Below are 13485 nucleotides of genomic sequence, written 5' to 3' on the forward strand. Positions count from 1 at the left end.
TTTTAAGCGATTAAAAATTAGGCATAAAATCGCTTGGCGCGGCATTGGCGCTAGGAGTTTGGCCGGCTCAGCATCAGTTTACGGGATATAGAAACTGAGTTTCTAGCATTTAATTATCATTATATTACATCAAATATGTCATTACATTACGAAGAATGGTAACTTAATTTACAGGCATATGTTTGTGCATTTCAATGCTTACCGGTAGTCTATAGTTAACAAAATTCTTTGATATAAATGCTTCCCCGATTGTAATTTCGGAAATTGTCTTCGTGAAATATGAAAAGGCATTTTTATAAAGATGTGGAGATAATTTAAGTTCTTGGTAAAACCCACTGAATTAGCGACCTGGCCCAGTTATTATTTCTACTTTAATTCTCCTTTCGTTAAGGTAAACTAAATTAGTGTAAATGCATCCCTTTGACTAAACTTTTTGAGTCACATATTTGGGGTTAACACATATTTGAGTCACACAGCTGAGTGTTCTTCAATCATAAAATGCACGTATAATCAGTAGTTGAGCGCTGGCGAACGGTGCCTGCTATCTGACTGTGGCAACCACTGTAGAGACTTCTGGCTCAGATTGTACCGTTGGAGGTTATGAAATTTGGACATTATGAACCGCACTGTTTATTTGGTATCTTAACGTTGGAGTTTGTGAAATTTGGACATTGTGAAACAGTGATTATTTGAATGTTATAGATTTGGAGCTTATGAAAATTGGAGGTTATGAACCGCTCTGTTTATTTAATATTTTAAGCGCTGGAGTTTGTGAAATTTGGAGTTTATGAAACGCTCCCGACATTAGGACTGAGGGAGATCTCCCTTGCCGCGTCGGTTTCTTCCCGTTCTCCCGCGGCCAGCTCCCTTGTTCCTGCCCTCTCAGACACACCCGGCTGGTGTATCCCCGGCTGGTTTCGAACCGGAGACCTCCTGAACACCAGTCCGAAACGCTATCAACTATGTCAAGAACACCGCTGAAATAACTTCGTCTCGTTACGGTAATCGTGTTGCCTCAAGAGAAGACATTAGCCACTCACTATGACGACCCACCCTTACCCTTTAGCCATTTGTCCCTCCCATTCCAGTGACCCAGTCCAAGTTCCCACAGGCAAGGATCAGCTGTCCTATTTGGCAGTTGGAAAAAAACTGTCAAGTCAAGTAAGAAGCAGAAGCAAATTATGATGACGGACGGGACGCACAATTTGTTTTTCAGGATTAATTTTGCCAACAGTGTCATTTAAAGGCTTCTGATTGACTATAAAATTAGTTTTGTTTATAGAATAAAATTATAAATGCCTCAAATTCGATTTTATATTTTTTTATTGTGAAATTAAATCGTCATAACCTAACCAAACCATCCAAACGTGCTGACAATGAAAAAATCTAATGAAGGTTTATTAATCGAAAAAATAGTTGTGTTCATAAAATAAAATTATAAATGCCTCAAATCCTATTTTATAATTTTTTAATTATAAAATTAAACTATCATAACCTAACCAAACTAACCAGACTTGCTGATAATGAAACTTGAACTTGAGATAATGAAAAATCGAATGAAGGTTTTATTCGAAAATATGTTTATGTTCATAAAATAAAACTATAAATGGGTCAAATTCAATTTTATAATGTTTTAATTATAAAATTAAACCATCATAACCTAACCAAACCAACCAAACGTGTTGGGGTCTGACTTAGGGGAGGTACGAATGAGGCATTTAGTTCAAAATTCCTCCGTGAACAGCGCTGTAGTAGAGAGCACTTTGGCAATGAAGGTTTACTAATCGCAAAAATAGTTCTGTTCATAAAATAAAATTATAAATGTCTCAAATTCAATTTTATTATTTTTTAATTATAAAATTAAACTATCATAACCTAACCGAACTAACCAAACTTGCTGATAAAGAAATAATATAACAAAAGTTTAGTAATCGGAAAAATAATTAATAATTTATTAAATAAAACTAGAATTTGCTCAATTAAAATTGTATAATGACTTAATAATAAAATTAAACTGTAATAACCGAACCGAACCAACCAAACTTGCTGATAATAAAAAAATCTTGGACAAAAAGTTAATGCTACCAGCAGGATTCGAACCCGGGACATACAGTATATCAGCCCGGCACGCTAACCATTAGACCACCGAGGCCGATGTATACCGACCGTTTTGTTACGGTAATGGCGTTCCCTCAGCTAATAAGAAGCCCACAGCTGTCATCGTAGCCTCTTCTATACCTCCCCTGAGTAAATACCAAACGTGTTGATAATGAAAAAGTCCAATACAAAAAATTGTGCTATAGGTGCCCTGGCCCACTCCTTTGAAGTCTGAGCGCGCCGCCCGGCCCCGCCACCTCCCCTACTTCCCCCCTCGATGACGTAGCTACAAGGACACTCGCGGACCACGTGGCTGCTACCCGGCTTATTAGTCGCGTTTCTCACCGCGTTCTGTCATGTGTGTGTTACAGTTTTATAGTAGTGTTGTTGGTGATAGTGTGTGGTGAAATGTGAGTTGTACTCTAATTGTTTACGATGGTTGTTAATTGTTCTGTAGCAACGTGCGCAAATTATCAAAGAAAAACTAATGGTGTTGTTTATCACACATTTCCTAAAGATCCAGCGATCAGTTCTATTTGGGAAATTAAATGCAAAAGGGCAGATCCTATAAATAAAAACAATGCTAGGATTTGTAGTGACCACTTTCTTCCTAGTGATTATGAGGACGATATGAAAAACAGACTCCTTGGCTTGCCACAAAAAAAGATTTTGAAAAAGGGTGCTGTTCCATCGATCAACTTAAATAGGACGAGTGACGAAGACCACCATGAAAACTTAAGGTATGAAAGACACAACAATCGTATAATTAAGAAAGCAGCTTTAGATCGCTTAAAAACGTTAAGCCCTAAAAAACCTAGATTGGAACATGTTGAATCAATGACAGAAGATATTGAAAGTAATTCTATTAATGTAAGTAGTAAAAGTATTAACACATCATGTAGTCAAGAGAACATCACTGATTGTTTAAATTGTTTAGAAAAACAAAAAAAGATTGAAGCCATTGAAAGTGAATTGCTCGCACTAAAAAGCGAACTACAAAAAGCTAAACAAAAAATTAAAGTAAATGCAAAAAAATTTAAAAGGTTAATGACAACTAAAACTAATTTGAAAATGGCCTTAACCAAGCAAAAAAACATTTCAGTAAAAAGTTCGAAATGTAATAAACAGTGTCATTCATTTTTTAACAATGCTAAAAAGATCTTTACTGCAAACCAAATAAAAGCTGTTGTTAGTAAAAAAAGTACAGTGAAGTGGAACTCTGATGACATTTCTAGAGCTATAGTTTTAAGAGCTCTCAATCAGAAGACCTATGAATTTTTAAGGAAAAAAATGAACTTCCCCTTGCCTTCACCATCAACTTTAAAAAGATGGTGTTCAAAGTTTCAATGTGATCCTGGTCTTTTGACTAATGTTTTAGAACTTATGTCTAAAAGCTCAGAAACAATGACTGACCTTGAAAGAACGTGCATTTTAAGCTTCGATGAAATGCACATCGATAGTAAAATTTGTTACCACGCAGGTTTCGACCAAGCTCTAGGACCCTTCTCAAGAGTCCAGGTTGTTCTGGCAAGAGGCTTAGTATCCCCCTGGAAACAACCTGTTTACTACTCTTTTGATACAACGATGAATAAAGATATATTGTTTAATATAATACAAGAATTAGAAACAAGTAATATACGGGTTGTTGCTGTTGTATCCGATTTAGGGGGCTGCAATACCTTGTACAAAGAGTTAAAAATATGCGTTGACAATAACTCTTTTGTAAACCCTGCTTGTGCATCTCGAAACATTTACGTTTTTGCAGACATGCCTCATTATTTTAAATTAATGAGAAATCACTTATTGGACAGCGGCTTAAAGTTAGGGGACGGAACTGAAATAAAAGTAAGTTTACTTACTGATTTGTTAGAGAAAGACAAAGGTGAAATAAGGCTATGCCATAAACTCAAACCGGAGTTTCTAGCTTTAAAGGGAAATGCAAGGCAAAAAGTCGGCCCTGCTAAAGCAGTATTCTCACACACAGTGGCTAAGGCTATATTGGTGCTGTTAGGTAATAATAAGGCTTCAGATTTCTTCGATTTAATGGACCAATTTTTCGATCTCATGAACAGCAAAAGATTGTATGGGAATAACCCTATGAATTTCGCCTTTGGCATTGATGAAAATGTTTTTAGAGATCAGAAGAAAATATTAGCAGAAGTTGAACAAACAATTTCAACAATGAGGGTCATTGGAAAGAAGAACATCCTTCCTTTCCAAAAAGGGATTCTCATGTCCATCTCCTCACTTCTGAAACTTCACGAAGATCTAAAAGAAATTGGCTTGAAACACATTTTAACCGTGAGACTAACACAGGATGTATTAGAAAGCTTGTTTGGGCAACTGAGGGGAATGGGAAGATTTAACGACCATCCAACTGCCACAGAAGTAACATACAGGATTAAACAACTGTTACTTTCTAATAAATTACCTAAGCCATCTCCCAAGTCGAACCAGCTTGTTGAGGATGATAAGACATCAACTAGCACTTACCTAACAGCTGAATTGTTAGACTCTGCTTTCAGTGCTAAAGAAGCCGATGAAGAAGCCGATAAGCAAGTAACTCCTCTTGATGAACCTCAGCAGGTCAAAATCACAGAAACGGTTGATGAACCATTTGATGAAGACGAAAGTTTTTCTGCTGACGACTTCCCTATTGGCCAAGAAAAGGACTGGGCTGAACAAGAAGCTATTAATTATATTGCAGGATACGTAGCGTTCAAAGTCAAACACCTTGACCCAAGCTTGGGAACTGTTACAAGAAGTCTTCTACCGCAGAATTCAACCCTGGAGAAAAGCTGGGTATCATCTATTTCTCGTGGAGGTAAAAGCTTTAATTTACTAAATTAATAAATAATGATTAATTTTAGCGAATTTCCCGTATAGGAAATTAGCTGTTTTGTTATTAACGTAGTGGTTAATAACACTTTATTTACTTGTACTTTACATATGCTGGCATTTGAAATTCGCTGATTATTCATGTTTACTGCGAGTATGAATATTTTTAGTTATAACTCGTTACAGTTTAACCTAATTCCACAAATGTAATTGTCATATTTTTTAGCCTCTCCGTAACTGACACACACAAAACATATTTTGTAATTATTAGTTAATTAATTAATTATCTTGTAATAACTAATACTTATTGACTCTTGGTTTTTATTTAAAAAAACAACTTCAAGTATAACTTACCTTGAGTACAGATTAATTACATACATAAATTGAGATGGAAATTAAAAAATGCATAGTTGCGACTGAAAAAATACAACATGTAACTGAAACGGGTCATTATATTTCAGGTCTTACGGAACCATCAGATGGATGGAAGAAGCAAGTGATGCTATTTGAAAATGATTTCAAAATGCAACATGGCAGTGGCCTTGACAGGGAAAGAAAAGTAGTGGCAAGATTCGAACAAGTATTAAAAGAAAAGTATCCCAGTGTCTGCCCGATGGCAATTAAACTCTATGCTAAATTAAGGACTATAATTAGGATTAGGCATCTGAATAGACTGAATAAAGTAGTAGACAATAGAAAAAGTACACAAAAAATGTCAAAATGGGTACAATCAGGGAACAAAACACCAAAGTAATTATTTTGTAAGTTGTTTACCGTATTTTATTACATTTATGTAAATTAAAAATATTCACAGCACCAATGCCAATGTTTTTATTTTTCAGCCATGTTTGCCTTAGAATATTATGTATCCTATTTGTCGGTGTTTAATACATGAGGACAAAAGTTGTTATTCTTCATGAGCTATCTAATGTATACTGAGAAAATATCATTAAACTAAAATAATATTATAAGTAAATGAATATAGCAATGTACCCTTTTGGAATATACTGTTACTTATTACATATAACCGTATGTTATGAATTTAAATCACATTATGAAATTGTAATACAACTGAAGGATTTTACAGTATTACAATACACTTTCCGTTGTAGGCATTATACTAGTTAGATTTGATCTATTTTATTACTGTAAATCTTAAATGTATTTTAGAAAAACATTTATTAAGTTATATCTATTAAAAATATTTATAATAATATGTTAAGTCAATTGTTGTCGCAAAACAATATGCGGCAAAACGCGGTACGGCCGGCCGTGCGTCGCCCCGGGACAGCAGTTAAATGAAGTTTTGTGTTTTCATTGCATTACTGATCGAACCAGCAGTTTTATAAAAAAATGTTTGCAATAAAAGTTGTAGATAATTTAATTATCTACAACTTTCTCGCTGAAAGTTTGTCTCTACCTCAAAAATAAAAAAAGTTTACGCTTACTTACATTTTCATGTCACACGTTTAAAAATAGGTAAGTATTTCTTGTTATTACAAATCACAGACATTATTAAACCAAAATATATTTGCACCGTTGGAATCGTCAATTCATGCAGAATAGAAATATATAAGTTTGATTCTAATTCCATTAACGTAGAGAGCTGCAGGACAGTGTATTTGCAACGCAAACGCAATACCAGGCGCTGCGTGCTGGCGGCGTGTGGCATCGTTCCTTCTCATGACGTCACGGGGGGGGGGAGGGGCTGGGAGGGGCTGGAGTCACTTTTCTCTGCTCCGTGGGCTAGCCCTTGTTGGTTAGTCCTGGATTCGAACCCAGATCCTTCGGAATATCAGCCCAGCTCTCCATCCACTACACCACCGAGGCCGTTGACGTCGATCCGTATCGTTGCGGTAATGATATTCCCTCAGCCAATCAGAAGCCTCAAAATAATACTGTAGGCAACACTAACCCTGAAATAAAAATTCAGCGGACGGCACGGAATGAGTCACATAACCTCTTACCGTAATATTATTATTTATTTTTATTAGCCTAGTCTACAGTCAGGATTTTATCTTATGCTCCTTTTTGTACTGACAAATAGCATATTATGCAAACTTATTAAGTTTGATCGATGGCAACGATGTATAAGTTAAGATGTTTTCTTAATGTGAATGTCAGCATTGTATTCGCTTAGGCCATTTTCTTTTTTAATGCAGCCAAAAACGTACTTAGTGATTGAGTTGGGATTTATTTATTTACATTTGCCCCAGTAGATAACCTTGTGATACTTCTTTGAAATGTCTCACAATCCGGTAAGTAATATAAGCATGGCTTAACTTTGGTTAGTTTGGTTAGTATCATGTAATGAGCATAGATACGGTAGGTCAACCATCGACGTTCAACATCGATGGTAACATTTATATCAATGATGTCAACCATCGATGTAATTAAATTACCGATAGCATCATTGCAAAAACATAAACGATACTTAAATACTTTGGTTATTGTTACTGACCAAGGGCAACATGTCCCTTAGACAGGACTGTTAAGGGGACTGTGACTGCCTATCTTATATAATGTTATCTATGCTACATATCTAGAGAACTATGACAGGTAGAGCCTTAATTTTTTTTTTATTTTAAAGGCCATATGTTTATCTAGTTCCTCCTAGAAGATTTAACCCTCCGAGTGTCCATAGTTTAGGCCTTAATGTCCACCTATTTTTGGCCCCTTTGCAAGGTTTTATTAAAACGGATCTGAGAAGCTTAAAACAATGTTAATTCTAATGTTCTATATACCATTTTGTTTGGAAAATCATGGGCTTCAATATTATATATAAAACATAAGGAACATTTTTTCAAAAAAAAAAATTTTAGGTAAAAAAAAAATATAATTTCGAAAATTTTCAAAAAAAAATAAGTTCGCGCTCAATGAAATTGTATAAATTATAGGCCTATAAATATTTGAAAATAGCCACTTTGTTCTAAATTTAATGAGGATTACAAATATATAATCATATAGCGAGGTAAGTTATCAAATAAATAAGTTATGAGCGAAAAACGGATTTCAGTACATAGCGTTTAGCTAAGAATGCATAGCCTAACCATAGCTAGGAATCTGGCTGATAATTTACATCAATATCACTACCTACTTCTTCAGGATCATCAACCAGCACTTCAAAACCACTTAAATCTTCTTATAATGCACCACGTATATCACTACTTTTGATTTTTAACACTAAAACAATGATAAACGTAATAAAACACATCAGTCATCGGTCCGGGGGAACCTAGCTGTTTACAAATACACGCACGTCAGCTGTCTGCTACAATATTTTCGGAACTAAAATGAATAGCGCTTAGAGACAGACCTCTGGAGAAAGCTTAGAATATTACGGAAAGAACGATACCTAACTCGATCCAGTTCAATCCGATTCAGTCAGTCATAGAGCCTTCGCCGTAAACGATGTTTGTGCGTCTTAAAAGCGACGCGTGACCCTACACAAAGTGTGTTGTGCGTCGTTTTTATGACGCGTGACACTCGGAGGGTTAAAAAATATATTTACACCAAGTGTTTTTTTTTTAATTTTCAAAAAATTACAATTTTTTTCCTAGAAATTTAGTACAAAAAATTTTTTTTACGACTCGTGGGTGTGATAAATCAAAATCCTTCTGGGAGGAACTAGTATATTAAGTATTAAATATGTGGTAAAAATTTGGATACTCTAGTCCTACAGATAGCTGAGAAAAGTGACATCAAAGTTATAAAAAGCTAACTTACAGGAATCGCAGAAAACGTAGGCCCATGTGCAAGATAACTAAACAATGTTTTGTTACTATGAGACCAGGTAACTTAAAAACATTTTCTTTTATTTTTTTTACTAACTTCCAGTCAAGCTAGGAAAAAAATAATTATACCGTTGTAATCAGAATATTTTAATTAATAATAAAAGACCAAAAAATAAAAATGTCAATTGTTGATAATTTTTACGGTCACAGTCCCCTTAACCCTCCGAAGTCCGAGTGTCCCTTGTTTTGGCCTTAATGTCTGCCTATTTTTTGCTCATTTGCAAGGTTATATTAAAACGGATCTGAGAAGCTTGAAAACAATGTTAATTATACTGTTCTATATGCCATTTTGTTTGGGAAATCATGGGCTTCAATATTATACATAGAACATAAGGAACATTTGTTTCAAAAAAAATTTTTAGGTAAAAAAAATATTTTGGAAAACTAAAAAAAAAAAAAATAGGCCTAGGTTCGCGCTCAATGAAATTGTATAAATTATAGGCCTATAAATATTTGAAAATAGCCACTTTGCTCTAAATTTTATGAGGATTACAAATATATAATAATAGGAAGGAAGTAGATTTGCAAATAAATAAGTTATGGGCAAAAAACAGATTTCAGTATAGCGTTTAGCTAAGAATGCATAGGCCTAGCCTAACCATAGCTAAGAATCTGGCTGATAATTTACATCAATATCACTACCTACTTCTTCAGGATCATCAACCAGCCCTTCAAAATCACTTAAATCTTCTTATAATGCACCACGTAACTTATAACTTATAACTACTTTTGATTTTTAACACTAAAACAATGATAAACGTAATAAAACACATCAGTCATCGGTCCGAGGTTATCCAAGCTGTTTACAAATACGCACGTCAGCTGTCTGCTACAATATTTTCGGAACTAAAATGAATAGAGCTTAGAGACAGACCTCCGGAGAAAGCTCTGAATCTGTCAAATAAAACGATACCTAACTCGATCCAGTTCAATCCGATTTTGTCAGTCATAGAGCCTTCGCCGTAAACAGAGTTTATGAGTCGCTGCAGTGAAACAAAACACTACACAAAGTGTGTTATGTGTCGCTGCAGCGACAAATAACACTCGGAGGGTTAAGCCATAGAGCGCTAATTTTGTAGGGGAGTTGTTGTTACATCTTATCAGTTACAAGACTCATACAGTATCATGTTTCGTGACTTTAATCAATAGTCCATAGGCCTATATGGCTAATGGCAACTAAGGGACTTGCCTTGCAATTAACAAATAAATGGGGGTACACTTCCATATCTGTTGGCACAAACAACTGAATGAAAATATTGATTGATATATTGATTATTCGATATATTGATTGGTTAGGCCTAGTTAGGTAAGGTTAACCTAATCAACTAACCAAACAAATTAAACAATCCAATAATCATATTAGGCCTGTGACTCATTCGGTTATTTGTGCCAACAGATATGGAAGTGTAGCTATCAGGATGTTACTGTACTACTGATAGTCGTAGTACAGCTCATTACATACAAGCTGGCACTTGGCCGATCACTACTAGTATCTAGTTCAAAAACATTATGTCCCGTTATATGGTTTGCACCAAATATCCTCGCGACCCATATGAAGGCACCCAAGTAGCCTACATTTACAAGGGGAGTCAACCCCGTGAGGCAGCAGAAATGTTTGCAGCCCGGTCTTTTCCCTACCTCCACCCTCCTCCCGCATACACTGCCCGCGCTCTGCCAAGTGCCAGCTTAGATGTCACGAGCTGTACTTACTAGTGCGAATGTTAATCCACACCAGGGAGTATCGATCGCATCCACAGATCATGCCTATAAATATCCATAATTCTTGACCTCCAAGTATCTGGATTACAGGACGATGTCACGGTCCCAGTCAATTAAAACATCAATATTACAAGTGTTATTAGACATATTTTTTGTATTTTCAGGTGTTTGGTTATGTTGGCTTAGGAAACACGCAGTCTCGCCAGTCGCCGGCATGTTCGCCGGTCGCTGGCTTGCAATTAATTGCAGCACTAGCAGTTCAACGCCAAATTCTCGTCTATTATTCCTCCTCCGCAACTCGCGCGGTCCACCGATACCTACCGTACTCCCTACGACTGCCCGTGCATCCATCTGCCTGCGGATAGCATCTATTTTTCATTGTGTGATTAATTTAAGCACATTTGCGACAAAGCTTAGCAATAAATTATACAGGGTGTTCAATAAGGGTGGGGGACATATTTTTCCTAGTGATTCCTTGGGTAAAAATAAAGAGAAAATCAAGAATAATTTTTTTCCAAAATCGCTTTGTTAACCAGATATCCACCATTTTGTATTTTTTACATAAACATTTTTGCATTTTAATGTTTTTAACTCATTTTTATGAAACTTGGTATGCATGTTAGGTAGAAGAGACCCGTGTTAGAAAAAAAGTTCATCTAGATTCAACCTACAATTTCAAAATGGTGGCCGTTTAAAACTTTTAAACTTAAATTATTCAAAACTGGCTGGTTTTATGAAAATATTCCAAATACAATTTTGTTTAGAATTTTTAATTATCTATCAAACGACACCAAGTTCAAAAAGATCAAATAAGAATTAGCTGAAATATTAAGATTTTCAGTTGTAAAAGGGGCAAACCTGACTATCTTCTGCCTTATTCTACCCCATTTTATCGATACAAGTTTTAGCAATAAATTGTATTCAGTGTGTAGTACTGTAATAGAGCGGAGCGAAGCAAAGCTCGTTGGGATCGGCTTCAATACAAACTTCCATAGACACCAAACAAAAACACAATCACTCAAAATGGCTCAACATATTTTAGCCAAACTTTCCAAGATGCTTTGTTTCCACAAATTGGAATTCGGAAGATTTAAAACAACTAGTTAACCGCCCGTGCTCTGCCACGGGAATATTGTCAGCAATAAAAGAAATAATAATTAACAAATACTGTTTCTCTTTGTATTTTATTTAGGGGTTGTTTAATTTTTTAGGCCTACGTGAAATAGAACTGATAGTTTGCATGTATAAACTATTTTATGTTAATCAATATCAAACCGATATATTATTTTAACCAAATGAATGTTTTATATTAATTCGAGTTTCATTTAAAAAATTAATAGTATACGAACTGGGCAATGCTGATAACCTAGTAAGCAGCCATTTATGCTATTTATTTAGATAATTTTCTCAAGTATATTCCTATATTTGTCGTTTTTTTTTTCATTAAATTTGTTGTATGGAATAAAGATAGTCACTTAGCCTACATGTAAATCACGCATCAGCAGTTGGTCGCATTTCACGAATCTTTGACCCATACTGTGAGTAAAAGCTGTGTTTACGTCGTATATATAAAGTTGTGCATACTTTGATCAATGTTAGAGGGTATTAACGGTCCAATTTGATGGAAAAGGAGTCGTGGATTTTAAAACTATATAGACTACCACTACCAGAAAGATGTTGATTCAAGTGAGACTTAGAACTGGCCATTACAAATGCAGATTTGTATTATATTTTACTCAAATAGTTTTTTGTCTCTTTTGACCCTTAATACTTTTTTTATAGTCGCTGTTGATAAGATTTTCCATAAACTCAAAATGTTGATAAGGAGTTCATTTTACCCTCCCCCTTGTGACAACATAAGGAAAAAATATTTGTGTCCCAGTTAGTCTGTTCTGACTCAAAATTCATAGCTTTGCAGTGTTGACAAATCCAATCCAACGACCACAATTCAAAAAATTGGTATTTTTTAGAAGGGACTTCCAGAGCACATTTAACACCATCACTGCTCTTTACCTTTTTAGTTCGTTGGTTCTCTACATGTTTTTTCGTTCTGTATGTCTCTTTACGCCCGGTTAATGATTGCCTTTTCTTTTTCTTTTTGTACTTTCCACATCCTGGGGTGAATGATAAAGTTTTATAGCGCTATAATGACCCGAGTCAACATTGCCATTAAACATCAAGTCAGATACTTCTTCGCCAGAACCGAAATCGTAAGTCACAGTTTCTCAAGCAACTTCCCTGTGTAGGCCTACTCGAAAAAATATAGTTAGGGTATAGTTCACTGATAAATTGTAGTTCCAAATATCAAAGCGTACTCGCCATCTCGAGAAGGTAAAATTTGGACGTCGAACACTGATCTTGAGTAAGATTAATCACTTACGATTTAAAATGTTTGTATGTTTACCAATCATTAGCAATTATCTGTACAACTTGCAAGCGGATTTCCCTATGATTGTTCTGGTGGCTATAGAGAATAAATTATATTGATCAAAACAATAAGTTTCCATCCCCTACTATGGGTATTATTTCACATTCCATACTCAAACTTAAACTCAATTACCACTTTCCTTCAGATCACTTTGCAGGAAAACTAAAACATTTCAAAAATAAGTTAACAAATACACTTTCCTTGATGAAAATCGTGTGTTTACAAACAGAAACTCCAAGTTTAATAATTGCATACTGAATGTTTGGTTATAAAAATAATAACAAATGTCTGACAAACATTAAACAGCTGACGAATAATTTATAAACTGTGTATTATATTCTTTGATAAGAATTGTATTGACTTGACCTTTAAAGGGCTGTAGGTCGTAGCCCTTAGAAAAAACGTAAATTCTAAGGAAGTTCGGCAAATCTACACACTATCCCCTTTAATTTGAGACATAAATCTTGTAGATCGGTCCAGTAATTACTGAGAAAACAGTGTTACAACTGTGTATTAAATACATAATAGACTAGTTAGCCGCCCGTGCTCCGCCACGGGAATATTGTCAAATCAAATAAAATCAAATCAAAATCATGTTTATTTCAGTAA

General features: G+C 35.1%; 1 protein-coding gene across 1 annotated transcript in view; it reads left to right on the top strand.

Annotated features, from left to right (window-relative positions):
* The first annotated feature begins 6873 nt into the window (after positions 1-6873).
* The window catches only part of LOC129005059 (galectin-9-like), a 55765-nt gene continuing 49153 nt past the window's right edge, over positions 6874-13485 (top strand). The window contains exon 1 of the mRNA XM_054433840.1: positions 6874-7193. Within this exon, the coding sequence (XP_054289815.1) occupies positions 7179-7193 (15 nt within the window). The 5' untranslated portion in view covers positions 6874-7178. The remainder of the gene's footprint in view (positions 7194-13485) is intronic.

The sequence above is a fragment of the Macrosteles quadrilineatus genome, unplaced genomic scaffold (assembly GCF_028750875.1).
Source record: "Macrosteles quadrilineatus isolate MER2022 unplaced genomic scaffold, UCM_ALF_1.0 Scaffold_15__1_contigs__length_3749704, whole genome shotgun sequence".
NCBI lineage: Eukaryota > Metazoa > Arthropoda > Insecta > Hemiptera > Cicadellidae > Macrosteles > Macrosteles quadrilineatus.